Source organism: Gracilinanus agilis, chromosome 6, assembly GCF_016433145.1.
Source record: "Gracilinanus agilis isolate LMUSP501 chromosome 6, AgileGrace, whole genome shotgun sequence".
Lineage (NCBI taxonomy): Eukaryota > Metazoa > Chordata > Mammalia > Didelphimorphia > Didelphidae > Gracilinanus > Gracilinanus agilis.
The window spans coordinates 148,840,846-148,863,655 of record NC_058135.1 but is presented as its reverse complement, the minus strand read 5'-3'; the positions used below and the strand labels follow the sequence as shown (position 1 = coordinate 148,863,655).

The window sequence follows — 22,810 nt, the reverse complement described above, 5'->3', positions numbered from 1 at the left end:
CAGCGGTGAATAAGTCATCATTTTAAAGAGTACCTGCATTTGTATCTATTAGGATCTAACAAAGAAGGTTCCTATTGATTGGAAATTAAAAAAAAAAATTCTATCCCAGTCCACCTGTTCTTTGGGAATGGGCAGTAAAATGACAGATTCTCTTTTCATAATCAGAATAAATGTTAAAAGTATTACATTTTAACTATTATTTTCCATCCCCTTCCAAGGATGCTCTTCTTTTAAAGCCTCCTATTGACTGATGCGCTATAGGTGAAATCAGATTTAATGAATTAAAAAAAAACCTACTATAAAACATCTGATATATGAGGCATTTTAAGAACCCGGATGAGTCATTTTCCATTCAGTTTCCTAGATCTCCAAATAAGCTATAGGCAATTGTCAGAATTTGCATAATATTTGGTCTAGGTTAATAAGGAACCTCACCTGATCCTTATCTTACAGTTCATAAACTGGTGTCTTCAATGGAAGGCCTGATTTATGGGTTGGGCGGATAAATATTCTAACTGTGATGACGATGATGATGATGTAACGGACTGGTCAAAACCCCTTGCAAGAAGCAGAAGAGTGCTGCTCATAAAAAGATTTTTCTTTTTTTTACTGCACAATTATAAATTGTCTTTTTTCTAAGACATCCACAAAATAATTGGTGTTTGAGTTTCAAAGCTTAATCATTAGAGGTACTGGAACAAAACAAATACTAGAACAAACACAGAAACAACATGTCTAAAATTTTCAAAGTCCATAAAAAAATGATTCCAAAAAGCAGCTTATCTATTTCCATTTTGTAAGACTTTCAATTCTTGATCATTGTCACTTCCTTAGATCTTGCTTGCATCTGAAAAGGATGACAGATAAATATATTCTTCCTGTTTTTAATCCGCTCAGGATAACACATATATTTCTGTTGTGGTAAATGTCATAAAATGGAATTCCAGTTCAGTAACTGACATTCTTGTGACCAGACCAATGTATGAAGAGAATAGAGACAAGTGTACAATAAATTCAATTCTGTTTTACAGTTCTGTTTTACAGTTCTTCAGTGCAGTTTCCTATTGAATTTTCTTTCTTTTTTAAATTAAGGCTTCATTAAAGAGAAATACATAGTACCGTATTGGGACTTTTAAAAGTTACTGAAGTTAAGTACACTCCTGTCAAAGCAAGTGGTCCTGGAGTGACTTTAAAATTGTTGTCATCAATCATTGTCTTGACTGAAGTAGTATCTTACTGGGGGTCCTGGCAAATCTTCATCACCATCATTTTCTGGGGCAAATGACACAGTGAGATCTACATATTTCTTTTCAGTTGATGGTTTCACAAGCTTGTGCATTCTATGAAAAAAAAATCAAAAACTAATTCTGTATAAAGGCGCTCAGGGATGGACAATTCTTAAAAACAAACCAAAAAAGTTCTTGTTATCTCTTTCTACCTGAATGATGTAACCATATTTTTTCCCCTTCTCTTTCATTCAGGAACTTTTAGAGAAAGTAGTTTCAGTCTCTACTTCTTTACCACCCAACTCATTAACTTCTTGCAAACTGTTCCACCACTTCTATATGTACACTATCCTAAGGACACCATTTCTTTAGGAAGTAAAAGGGAATTTGTAGCATATGACTTTGCTGATAACCATCTTCCTAGAGTGACAGAATATTCCTCTCATCCTTTGACAAAGGATAAGGCATGATAACTGTTTTCAAGTTTTAAAAGAGCTGTCAGGTGAAAAAGGATTACACTTATCCAGCTTGACCCAAAAGAAGTGATGCCAAACTCAAGTAGTAACAATTCCTGCCAGCTGCATCCTAACTTAGATGTTAACAATCTACATTGCACTGGATTTTTATTTTATCAATAGATAGTTCTGAATTACGACATAATCTGGCAGGCCTCCAGCAAATGGGCTGAAAATCTGACAACTCTCCCCTAAAGGACGGAATGAGGGGAGGGTGGATATTTAGGAGGCTGTTATAGGTTTGTCCTTGGAAAAAACTTCCTAACAAGTAGTGCTGTCCTGAGTAGATTCAGTTGCCCTGGGATAGAAAAGGTTCCAGCTTGCTGAAAAGTCTTCAAGCAAAAAGCCTGGAAGACTACTTATCACCTTAAAGCGCTTTGTAAAGGTCAGAAGTTATTACTATGAATTCCTGTACAAATTGGACAAAAATGACCTTGGAGGTCATTTCCAACTCTGAAAATTCTAATTCCACTTACTTTTCTAGTTACTTCTAATTTGCTACTTTTCTTCTGCTTTCTGACACTGTAAAGGGGTGGTTTTTCTCCCTGGTCCTATCTTTAGCTGTATTCTCTACTTGGGTGATCACACTTACTTTCATGGCTTTTAGTATCATTTCAATACAGGAGATTCTCTATCTTCTGCCCTGTTCTATTTTCCAGACACTCGAGACCCACATCTCTTTCCTCCTGGATGTCCCCAAAACACTTCAAACCCAATGTACAAAACAACATATTACTCTCCCCCTTGAAACTACTTCCTCTGTCAATGGCACTGCTACTCACTCAGTTACACATCCTAAATCTTGGTGCTTATTGTTCCTGACCTGAACTGTTGCATTTAATCAATTCAAGTACAGTGGCATCCATCCCTGCCTTTTCACTCCCACTCATTGCCATCCATTTGGTCTTTTGCAATTGTCTCCTATTTAGAATTTGCCTCCAGGTTCATCTGAAACCTTACTCCCTCTTCCGTACTCTGTGCTGCAACCATGCTGTTGGTTAAATGCCTGTTCCTCAAACAGGACATCTCATCTCTATGCTTTTGCACTGCATGGAGTGCTTTTTCTCCTTACTTCTACTTCCTAGAATCCCTGGTTTACTTTACTTTAACTCAAATGCAACCTCTTATATGCAGGCTTTCCTGATCCTCCTATAAATGCCAGTATCTTCCCTCACAAAACAATCTCCTACTCATGTTATCCCCTACTAGAATGTGATCCTGTTAAAGCAGGGGTTGGCAACGTATGGCTCTTGAGCCATATCTGGCTCTTTTGAGGGCCAGATATGGCTCTTTCTGCAGGAGCCATAAAGTCAATTTTTTTCAGGCGCTGTTACAGGAGCCGCACTGTGAGCACTGTACGGCTCTCACGAAATTACATTTTAAAAAATGTGGTGCTTATGGCTCTCACGGCCAAAGAGGTTGCCGACCCGTGTTAAAGGAAGGAATTATTTCACTTCAGGTACAGTTTTTGGCACAAAGCAGATACTTAATAAATATTTGTTGATTAATAATATGTTGTATAAACCCCAGAAGAATAAGATCCTTGAGGGTGAGGCCTATTTCCTTTTTGACTATATTTCCGATGCTTAGTCTAGTGTCTTGCACAAAGTAAGTATTAAATAAATGTTCAACTGAACTGAATATAGGTATCCCTTTGCTTTGTATTTTCAGTATTAATTCTTAATTCCACCAACTATATACCTTATTATCAGTTGAATTCTTTTCAGTGATATCAATAATGAATATAAACTAGTTTTAAAGAAGCTTTTTTTTAAAAACTAAAAATGATTTTGCCCATTAAATTAGTTTCAGCTGTAGTTGCTGGCAGGTCAGTTTTGGGTGCAAATCTCCCCAAATCCAAATTCTTCGATCCTTATTGCTCTTATCCTTATGACTTCAGTCATTTATAGGATTAAGCCAACATAGTAATGACTTTCCTTACAGGATTTACTTTGTTAATAACTAGAAATACCAGAAGATGAAATGTTTTCCTTAAATGTGACAAAAGAGGATAAAAACAGAAAGTCATCAAAACTGGAACAACCTTTGTTGTTTCAAACTGATATTACTAGAAAGAATTCAAGCTGATCAAAACAGAACAATTCTGTGAACTACAAATCAATTCTTTACTGTTTTTTTTTACCATATTCTTTTGAAAAGTTTTGTTTTAAGAAAATCAATGAGCTTTAAACAAGCAAGATGCTTTTTGCTTCTTTGAAGACTTACTTTAATATAGACAATTATTAGTACATTTAAAGTGTGCTTATATACCAACAAACTTTCATATACCAATATACACTGGGTATAACTGCTTAGAAAATTAGTATTAGAAAATATTTAATTGCTTAGTATAGATCTAAGTTATGATTTCAGTCCTGATGGATCTGTGGGTTTAAACATTTTGTTACTTACGTCAACTTCAGTCTTTTTATATGTCCAGGCATCACAGGAACATAAAGCATCTTGACTCCTTGAACCACCATTGTTGGTTCAATTCCATACTTCTCCTGTGAACATCAAAAAACTTTAAAAAAAAAAACGAATCTTACCAATACATAGATATTTATTTTAAGCATTAAAACTGTGTAAGCCTTGTGATCAAATATTGGACAAGAATGTTTAGCTGTTTGTAAAGACAACAAAATTTGTGGCAAAGGTAAGGCGATTCTTGAAGATTATTTCTAACATGTCTGAAATCACTTACTTCTGGATCTTATAGAAAAAAGGCAGAGTAAATAAGAGGAAGGAAAAGTGTTCTTAACAGAAGATGCTATCTACTCTTCAATTTTCCAATGGGATGAATAAAAAAGAAATAAAAGGTCTCACCCTGACAGCATTTATGAAATCTGAAAGAGTGAAATCTTCTTTTCCGTGAATAGTCCACCTGTCCCAGATTGTAAATGTTATTCCATTTCTGTCAATAAAAAGAAAAATATTTTGGATGTTTATTTTACTTCTCTCTTTAATAAAAATACAACAAAGTCCAGTTTGTAGGCAATACTTGTCTTTTGTTAATGATTAGAAATTAATGTAAGAGAGAAGGAAAGTTTATTTCTCAAATGTTTTAAAATGTCTAAAATCTTTGTTTATAGACTTAAGAAAAAACTTAACAGAGCTAAGATTTTCAGAAAGATTGATGTAGTAACTTTTTGTTTTTGTTTGTTAAAAAATGAGAAAAAAATCATCCAGTTTTGAGCTAGTTGGGTTTTTAGATATCATCTTATTTATATTCTATTCATTTTGTATTTGAAGAGACTAAGGCTCAAAGAAATCACAAAACTTATTAGTAAAGAGCTAAGTCTAGAATCCATGTCTGCAATGTTCAGTTCCAGAGTTCTTACATTATATACCTTACTGAGATGGGGGAATATGACTATTACATATGAAAAAAGGAAAAGTACAAAAGTGTACAATTAAATTTACTCAGGTTTACTCAGACTCTTTGATATCTACAGATTGTGCTGTTAGGAACCAAAGGAATATCTTTTTGGCTCTCACTTTGCCTATTTAAGAGCTTCAAAGAATAAATAGAATTTAGATAGAAGAAAGGACAGTAGAGGTCAGATCTGTTTCTTTCTAGAGCAGAAAAAGGTAAAATATTCTTGATTTAACTATATTTCAGAATATAGGAGAATTTTGTTTTATTTTTAATCACTTGCTTGTTGCATACCTGATTTCAATTTTTTTAACTTCAGCTGTCTCAGTAAACACTATAATTGGAATGGCTAAGTTAAGGAAACAATTTTTGTAGGCTTCAAATGGATGGCCACCAGCAACTTTGATCAACTCCAATGCAACCTGGACATAAGAAATAGACCTGATTAAATATGAAATGGTATTTAATTTATATTTCACCATGATATCTATTCCTTGGAATTCTTAGACATCATCTCAGGTAATCTCAAATAATCAAGACAAAATCAAAATCCATTGCTAGAAAAGTGGTTATGGCCTTTGGAATCGTAAGCATTCACCTTATCTTTCTCAGACTTAGAGCACAACATGAGACTTCAATTTGTATGTGAGACAGCTGTATCAGTGTCCTCTATTCCCGTTGCCATAATGCCCAACTCTAGCTCAGAACAAGAATTAAATTAATACCACCATTCCTGGCATCACTGTCCTTCTCATTTCTTGGACTAAACACCCTCCCTGACTACTTAATGACTACCTCTTTCTCCATTTGTGTAGTTATCCCCTGTCAAAATGTAAGCTGCTTTAGGGCAGAGGTGATTTCACTTGCTTGTTTTTGTTTGTGCTTAACATAGTACCCAGCACATAGTAAGTTCTTAAATAAATGCCTTTTCATTGTTTAATAAAAGTTTTCTATATGTCTTCTCTAAAGTCCTTTAAGTCTTGTTGGATAGAAATTTTCTCCTAACCATAGTTGTATGGATATCTCCATTCTATTATTTTCCAGAGTAAGATGCTCATCTAAATCTATTTTCTGCCAAACTGCTTTTTAATTTTCCTAACACTTACCAGAGAGAATCTTTCCCTTTAATATTTTAGTGTTCATTGATTCTTGCTTGTCTAATCTGTCCCACTGGTTTAATTACCTACATTTTTTAAACCTGTTATCTTTTGTCTTAGTATCAATTCTAGATAAAAGAATGGCAAGAAGTAGGCAATAAGGTTTAAGTGACTTTGCCTAGTCACACAGCTAGGAAGTATTTGAGGTCACATTTGAACCCAGGTCCTCCAGACTCCAAGCCTGGTGCTCCATCCATTGTGCTATTTGGTGGTGCCTATCTGCCTAGTTTTAAAAAATCAATATCAAACAGTTTTGTTGTTATGCAAAACATATGTGGAATTACATAAACATAGAGGACTAAGAACCATTTTCTAATAGATAATTGGCCAAAGACATAAACAGCCCTCAAAAGAATATTATAAACTATTAACCATGGAAGAGGTTCTTTCAAATAACTAATAAAAGAAATACAAATTAAAATTGAGTTAGTATTTGCAAATTGTCTAAGATTACAAAACATCCACACTGGATGGACTATGACAAGACAGGCACAGTGGTGTGCCACTGTGTAGCTGTGAATTGGTTCTACCATTCCAGAAAGCAATACAGAATGAGGCTTAAAAAAAGGGAGGCAGCAGTGACATAGAGGACAGAGCTAAAGTCTTACTTCTGACATATACTGGCTGAGTAAACCCTCAGGCAAATCACTCAAAAGTTTTGGGCCCCAGGCTTACTCTCCTGACTGTAAGTCGGTGGTATAAATGCAAATGTACTCTGGTGGGAAGAGTTCCCTATTTCAATGAAATTGCAGGTTCAATTAAGAAAAAATGCAAAATCTAGAGGAAGGCTCATTAGGTACAGCTCTGAGGAGGGCTTACTGGAAGACATGGATAAAATATCCTCTTGGATGATGTGAACCAATCACGTTAAGAGGATATAATGGGAATAGTTTGCACTTTATATCTTTGGAGGGAGGGAATGCCCATGTCCACGAGATGAAGGATCCTTAGAAGAACACAGTCTTTCAGAGGACAAAATACTGTATATTATATTATTGAAAGAACTTGTAAAATAATTAAAGCAAAGTTTTGCTACTTAAAAAAGCAAGCTCATTATCTGGCATAACTCATAGTTTTTCCTCCCCACAATGCTGGATAAATAAATGATTACTCTGTATAATATCTATTTTTATCTCTCATTTCTCACTGAATTTCAAATATTTTATAAAATACTGAGTAGGTCCTAAATTGCCCCAAGAAAATCTCATTTTTCTTTAATTGACTAGTTCCCTTTATTGAATGCTTCCACAATTCTTTTCTTTTCAAGGTTTCCCTGTCACACCTAATCTCCCTATTTAGAGTAGTGCCTTAATTTATTTTGAGAAAACAGGGGCTTTTTTGTAGTAAACTGGGGTGATAATCTTGCTAAGTAAGCTTATCAGTTCCCACGGGCTCAATGATCATTTCTATTTAGTTGACTCCTATCTAAATAGCTAGCCCTAGTCTTTCTCTTGGGCTTTTAGACTCTTCACATCACCAGTTGTTTACCAGACACCTCAAAATAAAACATATCCCAAACCAATCATCTTTCCCTCCAAACGCATTGTTCCTTCAGACTTCCCAATTAGTGTCAAGGACAACATTTTTCAGTTATCCAGGTTAATAATGTCAAAACTATTCCTTTTTAAAAAAATCCTCTCTCCCCCCCAACAGATTACATGTCAATATAATTTTTAATATTAATTTTCTGGCATTTTATAATCCAGGTTTTCTCCCTTTCATTCCCCCAGAACTATTCTTGATTTCATCCCCATGAACAAGATAAACTAACTTTACAAAAGCCTTAAAAAAAAGTAAAACGTTTATTATCCTAATATGTGATTAGTACTTCTATAATTCTAAAATACCTCCACACTTCCAAAATAATATGAAACTGTTGAGATGGTTTAAGTCATAATTTAAATTACATAATAAAATTAATATTCATTCTTCCTAAAAATACAAATAAGTCATAGTTGGAAGAGTTTTCATTCAGAGGGTTAATATACTCACCAAACCAGACACTGCAGCTGTGGATGTTGCGATAGCAGGGATTATTTTCCCAGCAATACGCTTTGTTTTCAGACGGTCAGCTGGTTCAATGTTATACATTTTGGCTCGAAGATTGGATGCTGCAGTGATGAAGTCTATGTGTCCATTACTATCATCATCTTTTTCAAAGGAAAGTACCACCATCTGAAGGTCACCTGATTCAGTCAGGAAAAAAAAAAAGAAAAAAAAAGAAAAGAAAAGCTTGATTCAGAAGTTCATATTCTAAAAACAAAAAACACAACTAATCGTTTTTTTTTTTATCTCCAAAGATTTCTGTTTTGTTTTAAGAGGATTTAAGAAAAAAAATGACAAGTTAGAAGATGAGTCAGAGAATTATTGCTACTAAAGGATACAAAGGCAAGCTTTGTGTGTTAATGTGAGCATATGGCATCTAATCCCCCCCACCCCCAACCCCACCCCAAACCCTTACCTTCCGCCTTAGAATCAATACTGTGTATTGGTTCCAAGGCAGAAGGGTGGTAAAGGGTAGGCAATGGGGGTCAAGTGACTTGCCCAGGTTCACATGGCTAGGAAGTGTCTGAGGTAAAATTTGAACCCAGGACCTCCCATCTCTAGGCTTGGCTTTCAATCTGCTGAGCTACTCAGCTGCCCCTGTATCTAATTTTTTTTTAAAACCAGACTTATCTCATTGGTATAAGGCATTCCTGATAAGGAAACTTCCTCTGCCAGTGCACACTGGGACCTTCTCAGGAATTTATAATCTTGGAGTTGCCTGGGTCAATGAGCAGTTAACACTTAAGTGCTCTATTTAGAGAAAGATTTGAACTCAGAACTTCAAGTCTCTTAAGATTAGATCTGTATTCATTAGGTCACGCTGTCTAATCTAAATATAATAATAATGAAACAGACAAAGATCACAATAATACATCAACATGCATAATTCAAGCAAGTTGTCCTAAATTTGAAGAGTATGTCTTTTTTTTTTTTTAAAGGAGTATGGGGAAGGAATGAGCAATTTTAGATGCATTTCTAAAGAATATTTACTATTCAAGTGGTTCAAAAGACTGCAAATCATATAAAGATGTAGCTTATCCTATATCCTTTAATTGGTCAACTTTAGTATTTCAAAACTGGATCAGCACAGGATAAGAGTCAAGGATAATAACAACATCAGACTCAAGAGTTAACAAAAGTACTTTTTTTGTAGGAGTGGTAAGACAAGTGGCACTAATTTTATTATCCCTATTTTGCAGATGAGTAAATTAAAGTTAAGTTATTTGCCTATGGTCATCTAGCTAGTACATATTTCCTAAGGGAAAAAATTATTTAAAAAACAAACAAAAGAATTATCACTAGGGATAAAGAAACAATGGTCTGAGTGTCCCCCCCCCCCCCCTTTAGTCTACAATAGATGATTCACTATAAAGTCAGAATATAATTTCACGTGCCCTGATTTTACTATGCTTAGGTCACTGTTAATCAAGTTTGCAATTTTTTGCCTGAACTCTTAGACAGTTAACCTTCGGCATTAATCCAGCTGAGGTTGTCTCTAAGAACAGATCAGATCGGTTTGTTTCCTCAGAGAAACTAAGATGGTATCTAAAGAAACATCAGTTACTTTTTTTTTTTAGTATTTATGAACTCATCAGTTAGAACATGTTTGAGTTATGAGGATGGAGAATTGTTGTATGAGGGCATTAAAGCTCCTCAAACAGTGTTGGAACCGCTGAATTTAGGTAAGGTGAAAGTGAAGGATGGATTTGTTATAATCATCTGAACAGCTAAGCTACCAAATCTCCTTTATAAAATCCCATATGGTTTTGACTTTTGGGTAGATATAGCAATAGTAAGAGAAAAATTTGCAGGCAAAATTACTTTTATAAAAATGGTCTCCTTACTTTCAGTGGCCTCATTGGATGATATGGCATTTTCTAATTGGAAAACAGCATTCCTCTCATCTTCACTACTAACAGGAACGTGGTCTGGTTTCCTTGCAGTTTCATCGGTCTGCACAACCTAAATTTACAAAGGAATCCAAACTATTTAATCTACTACCATTATTTTCTAGGTCTACTTTTGGTTCCCACAGAATATACATTTGCTACATTTTTTATTATGATAAAAAAATAAAACCGTACAGAAAAAGAATAACAGTCATTGTAGTATATATATCCATTCACTGCCATCAGTGATCTCAAAAAAGTATCTACACCTGTCATTTCACTGATATAGGATTCCTAGAAAGAATGTTTCATCAGTATAGACTGGGCATCTGATCTGCTACTTACAATGGAGAATAAAGAGTAACACAAAAGACGTGCAGGAGTGGAACGAGAATCCAGGTTATGACAATGAGGCCAATTTTATATAATACACACTGGGGTCTCTCATGAAAATAAAAGGTAACAAAACTTCCGACAGGATCATACAGAATCCAGAGACTCTTTATGTCTGTCCTAGATTAACTAAGATCAGCCAACAAACAGATATTTATTTAAGCTATGTGATTAGAATAAAAGTGCTCCCCAAACTTTTCTAACAACAGGTGGTAAAGGAGAAACCATAAACCCTTTTACTCAGTTTCAGAGATTTCTATGGATATTCCTGAGTCTCTGCATGTTGAAACCATGGAAGGTTATTTAACAGGTATTTATTTATTCAACATATTTTGACAATAATCCGCATTTATGTAGTTCCATGGTCATTTCTTTCTTTTCCTATAACCAAAACAAAACCCTATGAGAAATAAGGAGAATGGCAGAAATTGGCAAAATGCACCATTGTAAGATAAGGTGACAAAACATGAGGGTTTGCTTTCATTCAATACATATTTATTGTCTTCAATGTACATTGCCATTTTGCTGAATGCTCCAGGATATAAACTGTTTTCATGGACCTTAGAATAGTGTGGAAAAAATATGCACATAATTAACTGTAAAACAGGCAGGGACAATTTGAAGGCACAATAAAAAGAAAAAGTTAGTACAAGAGAGATTATTTCTGATTCAAGATCAAGGAAGGGTAAATGGAAGAAACCTCATTAAGGATGGGTAATGATGTTTTGTGAGATTTTTCAAAGGAGGATACAGGAAACCATATTCTAGAACTGAGTCAAATAACAAAACAAAAAAAAAAATGAAAGTAATAAAAACCTTACCTTATTTGAAGGTTTGAATTCCGGAATCTCTAATTTGGAAAGTATATTGGAGAAGACTTCTACTGACAAGTCCTATTTTAAAGAAAATGATTTCAATAAATGATATTTCAAAATCTAGAAACATTGTGGTAGAATCAATCCTAAAATCCTTTCTCTATTTTATGATTCCAAAATAAGGCCAAAAGAAAAACAAAGAACTTAGATTCAATAGCACCTTAGCCATTTGGAACCAAAATGATTAAGCTATGTTGCATTTGTTTTCGACATTTACATTTTAATTTCAAACTATTTCCCTATAATGCCATAGTTTTCTGAACTGAAGAAGCCAGGAAGTTAGCTGAAATCTAAACTGAAAATGAGTAAGGGGTTGAGTTTTTGAATTAGTGGCAGCTGAATTATTGCAGTTTAGGAAGAATGGCACTCAGGTCATTTAGTATAATTTGTTCTTGTAATACCTAAAGAATATTTAGCTATCAGCTGTTCAGGAACTTTGTGTGACATGTTTTTTTTCTCTCAAGAGGCATACAGACATATTGAATTTGCAGTTTTACTAAGTTTCTAAATCTTTTTCTGAAAAGCTGATATTTAAGTGCTTATCTTTCCTTTCCATACTTTTGAAGTTGCCTTTTTGAATCCAAGATGCTAACTTCACATTTGTCCCTATAAAATTTTATACAACTAAACTAATAAACTGATTTTCACTAGGTACTTGTATTTTACTTTTAAAGAAAAAAAAATACAACTGCTTAGTAACACAAGACTTTTCAGCTCCTTATGTGGAAGCCTGAGTAACAATGTAACACACTATAGAACGTTTCTTAAAAAGAATGGGAAGCATTTTAATGTAACATAGTAACAAAAAAGCTGGTACTTGATTACATTTTTATCTATTTTTGTCCCTCTTAAAGTTAATACTTCAGGAACATCTCACCTTTTCTGTAAATGGGATGAAATATATTGTAGCAAATAGCTTTGCCGCTGTCTGTATAAAACTGAAGTGTCTGTTAAAATAGAAAGCAAACAAAAAAAGTAAACAGAATAAAAATGTAATGTAATAACCCAATTTGTTACAATTTAAAAGAATTATCTCTAGAACATCATAAGCTCTTACAAAGAGTACTTAAATTTTTATTGCAGGATATTTTCTTTAAGTTAAAAAGAATTATGTCAAAATAGTCATAAATGGAAATAAGAAAATTACACGTCTACTCTTTAAAGCACCAACAAAACTTTAATGTACAATGCCTACAAGTTTCAAAGTAAGTCATAACAGCTGCACTGTGAAAACACTGCAAATCCATTAAAAAATCAATGTTGCCTCATGGAATACCAAAGACAAAAATTAGGTAAGCCCCCATGTGGCAATTTATAAAGTAATATTAATAAAAGCTGAAGCATATGGCTGAATTGTCAAGGAGCAAACAATACAGAATCATCTTACCCATGTAGGTTTCTTACATAAAAATAAGAAAAAGTATTCATTTTAAAATCTTTTTGTAATAATTTCCTAAAGAGATGTTTCTAGCCCAACAAATTTTAATCCAAAACATCCAACTTTAAATATAATTTTTAAAAGTCTATATACATATTTAGAAAAAAAAAGGCTCCTTTAGTATACTGGATACAATTTTAGTAATAAGATGTAAGATGTTTGTCTAATCTGCTTATTTCTTGGTCTAAGAGTTCCTTTCTCATTTTCCTTATTTTCCTCACAGCAAACCACAAAGGGAGGGGGAACACCAGTATATAAAATTATAAGAATGCAGCTAGAGATGTCTTTGAAATTATCCAGTCTGACTCATTTTAAAAGTGAAGAAACTAGGTCCATATTATTAGTTCATTGTGGTTTTCTCAACATCACATAAAGTCAAAATTCAGACCCAGGTTGTTTCTTTCCATAAAGTCATCTTTTGTGTTGCAATGTGGTGGATAACACCAAAATTTAAAATAATCATGAAGAAAGTAACTTTCTGGCTACAAAAGATATTCTTAGGACACATAAAAGCTATGAAGAAATATGAAGACCTTTAGCAAGGCAATAAAGAAAGTATAAATAAGTTATGTGTAAGAAAACTCAAAGAGAACTTGCTTTAAGAACTTAAAAGTCAAGAATTTTCTAATAAGTCAGAATAAACATTCAATTTCCACCAATAACCAAAAATAAGTGAATCCACCAACCTACAATTTCAAGCTTCTAGTTTTACTGAATATAAAATGCTGACTTCCCCTTTTTATATAGGTCAATTTAGTAAAGAGGTAAACACTATTTCCCCACATAATACATATATTGACTCAGAAATGAAATGGGTATTTAAAAATAGCAATTTTCACCATTATCTCTTCATGAATATATCCTACTTATACCATAAGGGATCTTTTTTTTTTTTTTTTTTAAATTTTATAACCTGTTGATAATTGCCTAAATTAATTTCAAATACATGAACTGGTCTTCTTATTAATAATAAAACATTTCCATGGTAGCTTAAAAAAATACAAGATTATTATTTCTATAATAGGAACTTTTCTATAACCTGTTATTTTATCAGTGTGTTCATTCCTCCACAAAGATAGTTTCATAAGCCCCATACTTAGTAAGTAGAGAGTCCTTAAAAGTTATTATGGCTGAAAACTTCATAACCCTATTTCTAACCCAGTAATGACAATCTCCAGCCTTAATTAGGCTAATCCCTAGGTTAATAAGCATATAGTTCACCTCAAAGCCTTTAATTGTATAGTACCAATCAGAACTTACCATCTTGTTGGTATAACTTTCAAAAGGCTCCCCATAAAAGGAATATCAGATAAACACATAAAAATGACATTCCCTGTTACTGGCCTGGTGTAGATCATTACTAACTGAAGAGAAGTACAAGTTTAGAAAATACTTAATTCTGTCTTATGTACACTTATGTATTCTAAATATTTATTTGTAGTTAGTACTAATGGTATGAGCAGAGGTCAGACTAAATAACCTTTATGTTATCTTTAAAGTTGAAGTCTCATTCTAGAACTCCATTTGGGTCTCATAATAACCTATAAGACAGTTGAAGCAACCAAGCCAAGGACATTAAATGAGTAGTTATATGGTTATTTCAGTTTTAACTGTGATTTAAACACTACAGTGTTAACTAAAGATACTCACTTAATAAATTTAAAGAAAAATTTCAAGAAAGAATGATAAATTTCATATTACATTTGAAAGCAAATATTTCAAAAAAGGAATTGTAATTAAACATTATGACAAATTTTAACTTGTACTTAAAAATTCAAGATTTCATTGATATGGGAAGTCTTCCTACTTCGAAGATTATAACCGTCTCTCTCTATCATTATAGGAAATGGTCTTTGCTAGTTGGTATAACTGGAAAAAATTTCACCCTGTGGATTTTAATGCACTGTGAGGTATTCCTTTGTGAATTTGGCTAGGATGGTCCTCGAATAACAGACAAATAAATCTAATATGAGGTCCAAACAGGAAACTCTTAACTCAGGGGAACTAGCTAGAACTTGTGGTCCACAGGCACAAACTTCAAAAACTCAGATTTAATTCTCTACCTATGATGAGGCAGGGTACAATTTTCATGAAGTAAAATTTTTACAAAGCACAGAAATAAAGGGAATCTTTGCTCTCAAGTAGGTTAGAATTGTCAATATTTGGTTCAATACTTACAAAGGATCATTAAATTCAAACTTTATTGGAGAAGGTGGTCTCTTTGGGGACTGCCAAAACAAACCTAATAAAGACACAGAAAGTGAATTTTAATATAAGTAACCAATAACAAAACTCCCCCAAACCCTAAAAAAACCACATTAATGTATCCTCCAGATTTTTGGGTATACTTACTGCCATCTTTTAATCGTGTATCCAAGGGAAAACAATGAAGAAGCTGAAGAGCCTGGAGGGCCAGGGAATGGAAATGAAGAAAGCCAAAGAAAAACATGATTAACATTAAATACAAGGTTGTTATAAAATTTTTATTAAGAATAAAAATCAAACAAAAACATCTCTTTCAAATATATTGTTCTTAGTATTCATGTAAGTTAGGGAGAAGCAGGCTCTATTAAGCCAGGAATGAAAAACTTGCAGACATAAAACACAGAAATCTAACATCATGTAACATTGATCCTTTTGTAAAAGAGGAATTATAAGAATGAGTAACTCAGATAATTTTAAGATGTATTTTAAGATAAGTAGAAGACTTCTTAGCAGCAATGTATAACTGGGATAATTTATTAAAAGTGGTTTTAAATAAGCACATATTTAATTAAAAATGGCAGCTTACTCCACTCTTACAAATTCTTCTCATCTAATGGCTTTTTTTGTTGCTACTTATAAAAACGATCCAATCCCCAATACTCTTTTTTTAAAAATTGCATTTAACCCTACAATTCTTTTAATACTATTGTCCTCTATTTTTCTTCCATATGGCCTAAGTGAAAAAAGCTCTTTATCTATATACATATACACTGTCTCCATTTTCTCATTCATTTCTCAGCTCCTTACAATCAGACTTTTGCTCCTGCCATTTGAAATAAAACGGTCTATTCAAGATCACCAATGAACTTTTTATGGTTAAATCCAAATGACTTTTCCCTTCAATTTCCATCTTAATTTGACTCTTCTTTAGTAAATTAGTGTTAATCACTCCCTCTTCCAAAACTCTCTTAATTCTAGTGCCTTGCCTTCCCCTCTGTTGAACTATTTCTGGTTTATCTTATATATAGCTTGCTTTGTGCATATTTATTTGAATGTTATCTCCACCATTAGATTGTCAGATCTTGAATGCAGGGACTAACTTTTGCCTCTATTTTGTATTCCCAGTGCTCATTAAGGTACTTGGCACTTAAATGATGATTAGATACTCTCTTGTCTTTGGATTTTCCTGACACTTCTTTTTTGGTTCTCCTATCTGGTCATCCTTTCTCGGTTTTCCTTTGTTGAAATGTCATCCAAAACAGCTCCATTCTGTCTTCCACTTTTTCTTGTCACTCCATTTTCTCCATTAATTTGTGCCTCTACTTTAGGAATCTATGTTTGGACCTATTCTCTAAGTAATCTCATGACCTCCAATTTAACATCTTGATGCAAATGACTTCCAAATCTATATATCCGGTCTTTATATCTTTCTTAAGATCCTATAATTCCAAATACCCATTGGATATCTCTACTTGGATGTCCCATAGCTATCTCAAACAACATGTCAAAAAGAAAACCAATTATCCTTCCCTCTAAGTCTAATTCTTTTCTCTTTGCTTGTCAGGTATTTTTTTTAATGTCTTACTGTTACACTAAAAAAATTAAATATAACATACATCTGTTACTTTCCAACAGTTCTTTTTGATTTCTTCCCATTAAAAAAAAAAACTGGTTAATCACAAACATCTTATAAAGTAAATGTAGCTAACAGTCCATAAATCATTCCCTTTTTGTAGACCGATTTGTTATCTGAACTAAAATCTATATATTTTTTAACATTACGCTCTGTGCTTTTAGTCTTAGTCTCTCAGACATGCCAGACACATGATTCATTATTCATTCCCTATATCTCATCAGTTTCTTAGAGTTCAATGAACTTTTATTGAAGTTTTAATTTACATTGCTATACTTATTCATTGTAAATATTATGTAATCACAGATTTGAGGTTATAAGGAACCATAAAAGTCATCTAGACCAACTCCCATTCCTCATTTTACAGATAAAGAAACTAAAGTCCAGAGAGGGGAAGCCACTTGCCTAAGGTCCCACAAGTCAAAAAGGCAGAATTGGGTCCGTTGACTCCCAAATCCGTACTCTCACCCTTGTACCATGATAGTCAGCTTCTTCTTTTAGTTCCCTTTTCAGTATATATCAGTTCATATAAACCTTCCTAAGTTTCTTTGAATTTCTCATATTTATTATTATTTATAGCAAAAATATTTCATTATAGATATAGGTCATTTTTTTTCACTCAATCCCCAATTTATGGGCATTCTATTTTACTTCTAATTCTTTTGTTATCACAAAGTTTTAACACTATTTTGGACTAGCTTCCCTACTACTTTCAAGGGTGTGACAGTCTTTCTAGTCCTTCAGTTTCACAATTTCATTCATCTTCAATAATGTACACTCTTTCCCATGCTTATACTATTTTTGCTAATGTTCTTTTCTATTAGCAATATCCCAATAATTCCTCCTCCCTCAAAAAAAAGCTCTCTTGTAATAAATAAGTACAGTCCAGCAAAACAAACCCATATAATGCCCATGTTGAAAATGGGTATCTCATTCTGCATACCCCTAGACCATTACCTCTGTTAAGAGACAGGATTATCATTCTTCTGGAGTTCATGATTGGCCATTATGCTGATCAGTGCTCCTCAGCTTTTCATAGTTGTTTTTAATCAGTTTCCAAACCTTGTTGTTTCTATTTCTACAACTCTCTCATATAACTTTCCTTCTCTTCACTCCTAAACTCACCACCCAGGTTCAAGCCCTTATTACCTCTTTCCTTGGCTACTCTATTAACCTTCTATTTGGTCTACTTTCTGACCTTCCTCATATTGAAACCAGGTCAGAGGTTTCACAGAGGTAGTAGAACCTGAGTTTTGAAGGCAAAGAATAATTCTGAGACATGGGGATGAGGAAGTAGGTCATAACAAGCACGGGAGAGGGCTTGTGAAAATGCACAGAGGTAGAAGATGGAGTGTCAAGTTCAGGTAATTGCTAGTAATCCAGTTTGGTTGGAACGTATGAGATGCAAAGCTGAATATGCAGATTTTGTAATCATTTGTTTAGAGTGATGATAGTTAAAACCAATGAAGCTGACAAGATCATTAAGAAAGAGAAGAGAATGAAGAAAAGGCGGAGGATAGGACCTTGGGAGACAGTCATAGGTAGAGGAAAATGATGAGAATCCAATAAATGGGACCAAGAAGGAATGGTCATATGCTGAGAAGGACCAGGAAAGAATAATCAGAAGCTGAGGAAGAGACATTATCCAGGAAAAAAGTGACAGTTATTAGTAACAAAAGCAACAAAGAGGATTGAGAGTAGGTCACTGGATTTAGCAGTTGGTAATCTTGGAACAGTTAAATAAGAGCAGCAGAGTCAGAAGCTAGGTTGCGAGTGGTTGATACATGAGTGGAAACTGAGGGAGTAGAGGCAATGAGTATAAGATATTTTTTTCTAGGCATTCTAGGTATAAAATGATACCTTGAGGGAATAGGCAGGGCCTAGTGAAAGTTTTTTAAGGATACAGAAACCTGGGCATGTTTGTAGGTAGTAGGAGAGGAGCCAAAGAAAGTGAAGATAATGAAAATGAAAAAATAATTATCAAAAAGGTAATTTAAACTCTAGGAATAGAGGGAAAGGCAAAGATCAAAAGCACAGAGAGAATGGCTTGGAGAAAAGGGACTTTCTGCAGAGACAAAGAAAAAATGAGGGATGATATAGAATTCTGACACATGAATTAGAGGAGAAGAGGAAGATTACAATAGCTGGCCTCTCAGTTTTCTTAGTAAAGTAGTAGGTGAATATATATATATATATATATATATATATACCTAGAAAATCAGGGAAGAAAAAAGGATCAGTGCATGGCATGCCTGGTCAGCCTGGGGATGACCTAGGAGTGGGAGTTAGTAAGGTATAAGCAATGACAGGTCAAAGAAGCAAGGGATTGAAGACAGAAGAATGTAGATAGTTGAACTGAGCCAACATAGGCAGCAGGGTGGTGGGATTATAGGTTATAGTGAGGATGAAGAACATGTTAAGGAGTAGAGAAATCAGGCAGAGAGATATGAAATTCATATTGCAGAGAGGGAGTTCTCGGAGGCCCTATGGAATTCTGGGCTGTAGCCTGAACCCCTCTCTGCGATATGAATCTCACAGTAAGGATGAATTATGAACAAAGAAGGGAATTTTAAAAAATCAGGCTCACAGAGGCAGAACAATTGTGCATGACAGACCATCAAGTACATTCTTGTGACAGGCTGACTGAAAGCATTGGTTTTGGGAGTTGAGAAGGCTGATGAACTGGGGACTGGGGTGTTCAATTCGCAGACATGTATTGTGAAGTTGGGTACAGAAAGTTATGAAGTTTATGTACAGTGTGCTTCTTGAGCAAGGAAGGAGAATGTGGAGGCCAGTAGATTACTACAATGAGGATGTTTTGGGATGGTGGAAGAAGGGTCTGAAGCTATCAACAAGCTCTTAGCTTAGTGTACAGGTGGTGGGGATACGAAAAAAGGAATATCCAGTACTACAGAGGATGGCTAGAGAGTGATCTCTTCTGGACAAAATGAGATTTACATGATGACCAAGATCAGGTTCAGAATGAAATCTATTTCTTCAATGATAAACTGACTAATACTATCAGAGGAAAAAAGTCATCAAAATTATACAAGTCTGAATCTTTAACTTAAAACAAGCAGGGAATTAATATGTTTTCTAGGAAAGTACACATTACATATTTTTTGCAATGAAATTCAGAAAAATTCTTCTAGGAGTAGAAATAGCATTCAATTAGGAGTCAGAGACCCTGCATTCAAAAACCTGCTCTTGGGTCCAATTTGTATTCTAGATCTATTATCTTCAATGTTTACTTGAATAAAGCTTGGATTTTGTTGAGTATTTAGCCAACTCTTGAAGATTCTAAAACACAGACTTACCTTATGGTTAAAATATTTTTCAAATTTCATTCTTGCTAATTCCACACAATGGGACCAATTTCTAGGTCTTCTACTAAGTATCTTAATAACCTGAAAGCAGCCTTCTAAACTTTCTCCAGCCTGTATCCTCTAAAATGAGGGAAAAGGACATAAGAGAAAAAAAAAAACTAAATACAAAATAAGAAATAAATATAATTTCTAATTAAGCAAATAAAAAGCATACATTAATTTTATTGCTGAAAAACAGGATCATAGAATGTTAGATCTAGAAAGAATTTTATATTCTATCTCATGACCATCTCATTTTACAAACGAACTGAGGTGGAGGTAAGGGAAAGGGAAAGAGCATCTATTATGTGCCAAGTGCTTTTTGCAAATATTATCTCATTTGATTCTTACAACAATCTGTAAAGAAGATACTATTATAATTTCCATTTTATAACTGAGGAAGATGAGGCAAATGGAGGCTAAGTGACTTGCCCAATAATGTCACATACCCAGTTAAGTGTCAGAAGTTGGATCTATTGTGCAACCATGAGCCTCTAAGTCTCAGAAAAAACTACCCTCTCTGGGCCTCAGTTTTTCCTCTGTAAAACAGCTTGGTTAACTATGTTTTTCAAGCTTTACCTGAGACTTTAAGTCTAGGTTAAATTTTCTTGAGTTGGAATTCATCAATTCCTTCAGAAAGATTATAGTACACTAAGCCCTAGAGCAGTGATTCCCAAAGTGGGTGCTATCACCCCCTGGTGGGTGCTGCAGCGATCCGGAAGAGAGGTGCTAGCCACGAGTGCATTTATCTTTCCTATTAATTGCTATTAAAATAAAAAAAAATAATTTCCAGGGGGCTAAGTAATATTTTTTTCTGGAAAGGGAGCGGTAGGCCAAAAAAGTTTGGGAACCACTGCCCTAGAGTGAAAGTGTAGAGTCTGAATTCTAGATCTAGGGCTTCTACTACCTAGTTATAAGATCTCAAAGAAACCACTTGGCTGCTTTAAACTTTTTTTCCCATGAAAAGATGAAGAGGTTGGACTAAATGATTTCAAAGTCTCCCAGAGCTAACATTCTTTGCTCCATTAGGTTTTTTTTTTCCCCCACACAGTCATTCCTAGTTTATTTTTTTTCTCACCAAGTATTGGTAAATCAGAAAGCAGATCTTAGGGTGACCCTATGACAACAGGAAAAGACAGTGATTCCAATAAATTTTCAAATGTTCTCATTTAGGTTACTCAAGTTTTCTGCTCAAATTTTTGGAGTTTTATTTTCATTATACTGATACTTAGATAATTGTAAACTATTTAAATTCATTTTTTACCACAATTCAGAATTTTGTAATCTCCATAGCATTTAAGTTTAAGACTAAGAATTCTGAACTAACATTTCCATAACCCGCAAATGATAGTAGTAATGAGGGTTACTCTTTCTGAGGGAAAGTCATTTAGATGCAGCTTCTGAAATTTAAATCAATCTAAAGTACTTAATTCATTTAGAAACTGTATTGATTCTTACCTGTAAGACTTCTTCTGCAGATGAATATGTTTGCCAAAATTTGTTGAATAATGAAGGCTTTTGGGAAAATAAGCTTTCAAACTGCATTGAGGGGAAGAAAAAGACAAATTTAAAGAGGACTTTGTAGGAAGCCCAAAACACTTTCTTTTCCACAGAGAATTAAATATTTCAAAGAAAGACATTTACCTTATCTCTTGCCCACTGAATAGTATGTTCAATAGCAGCTGGAAAAGATTTTAAAGTGCAAAATGGTATTTCTTCTTCTGGAGGATCTCGCTAAATTAATAAACACAAAAATAAGATGACATAGTTATTGAGGACAAATATTTGTGATACTTTTTTTTGAAAACATGTTTAACTTTTCCATCAAGCATTTTAGATTGTAAAAGTAAATAAAACTTGAATTTATTTTTTTAAAGAGGAGGAAAGTGGGAGGTTATTTTAACTTTTTTTTCAGTCTGAGCCACACACTTTCTACATCTATACTATCTTATGTGTGTTAACTCTAGACTGTAATTCCTAAAGAGCAAGTGCTATTCCAGTTTATCCATTTCTGTGTCTAGCATATAAATGTGTCATAAATACACGCCTATTTTCCAAACTGCCTTTTCGACTTAATTAAGTGGTCAATTTTTATGACTTCCAAGAAAAGCTTCTCTAAGGCCAGAACACATGATAGAGAAATTACATGCTCTTATTGGAAAACAGTGAAGAATTTCCAAACCTTAAGATTTTCTCTCTCTTTTTTAAAAATAGAAAGTATATATTTTGTTTGCTCTTCAAAGAGGAAAAAACATTAAAAAATGGAAACTGAATTAATGTGCCATTCAACATTTTATGGAATCACACAGGCAAATGCTGGTCACAGTTTGAGATTTCTAGGATCTTGGAAAAGCTTCCAAGATCTGAGGAAGATTGGTGAACAAGAGCAACATGAAAGTGTGAAAGAAACTAACACAGGTAAAGAGCAACAAAAGTAATCCCAGGATCCCAGTCTACTATCAATCTCACTGCCACGATTTTTCTTCTGATAAAAAGTTTTCAAATCAGTATATATTAGGATGATACACACTTATGAGTTTATAATAGAAATAAATGGGAAGAATAATTCATTTAAATTAAATTTAATGGAGAATTTTGTTAGGTTATATATACTTGGCAAAGTGAAGAATTTTGCAAATGTAAAAAAAATGTGTATTATGTCAGTACAGTATTTTAGAATGCTTATTTTACA

At 33.8% G+C, this 22,810-nt stretch overlaps 1 protein-coding gene across 1 annotated transcript in view; it reads right to left on the bottom strand.

Annotated features, from left to right (window-relative positions):
- Positions 1 to 429: 429 nt before the first annotated feature.
- Positions 430 to 22,810, bottom strand: part of UBA6 (ubiquitin like modifier activating enzyme 6) — a 64,557-nt gene continuing 42,176 nt past the window's right edge. The window contains exons 21-33 of the mRNA XM_044680469.1: positions 21,763 to 21,852; positions 21,577 to 21,657; positions 20,071 to 20,199; positions 15,268 to 15,319; positions 15,094 to 15,157; positions 12,355 to 12,424; positions 11,424 to 11,495; positions 10,165 to 10,282; positions 8,267 to 8,460; positions 5,412 to 5,539; positions 4,568 to 4,655; positions 4,154 to 4,248; positions 430 to 1,340 (exon numbers count right to left, since the gene is read on the bottom strand). Coding sequence (XP_044536404.1) covers positions 1,205 to 1,340; positions 4,154 to 4,248; positions 4,568 to 4,655; positions 5,412 to 5,539; positions 8,267 to 8,460; positions 10,165 to 10,282; positions 11,424 to 11,495; positions 12,355 to 12,424; positions 15,094 to 15,157; positions 15,268 to 15,319; positions 20,071 to 20,199; positions 21,577 to 21,657; positions 21,763 to 21,852 — 1,317 coding nt within the window. The 3' untranslated portion in view covers positions 430 to 1,204. The remainder of the gene's footprint in view (positions 1,341 to 4,153; positions 4,249 to 4,567; positions 4,656 to 5,411; positions 5,540 to 8,266; positions 8,461 to 10,164; positions 10,283 to 11,423; positions 11,496 to 12,354; positions 12,425 to 15,093; positions 15,158 to 15,267; positions 15,320 to 20,070; positions 20,200 to 21,576; positions 21,658 to 21,762; positions 21,853 to 22,810) is intronic.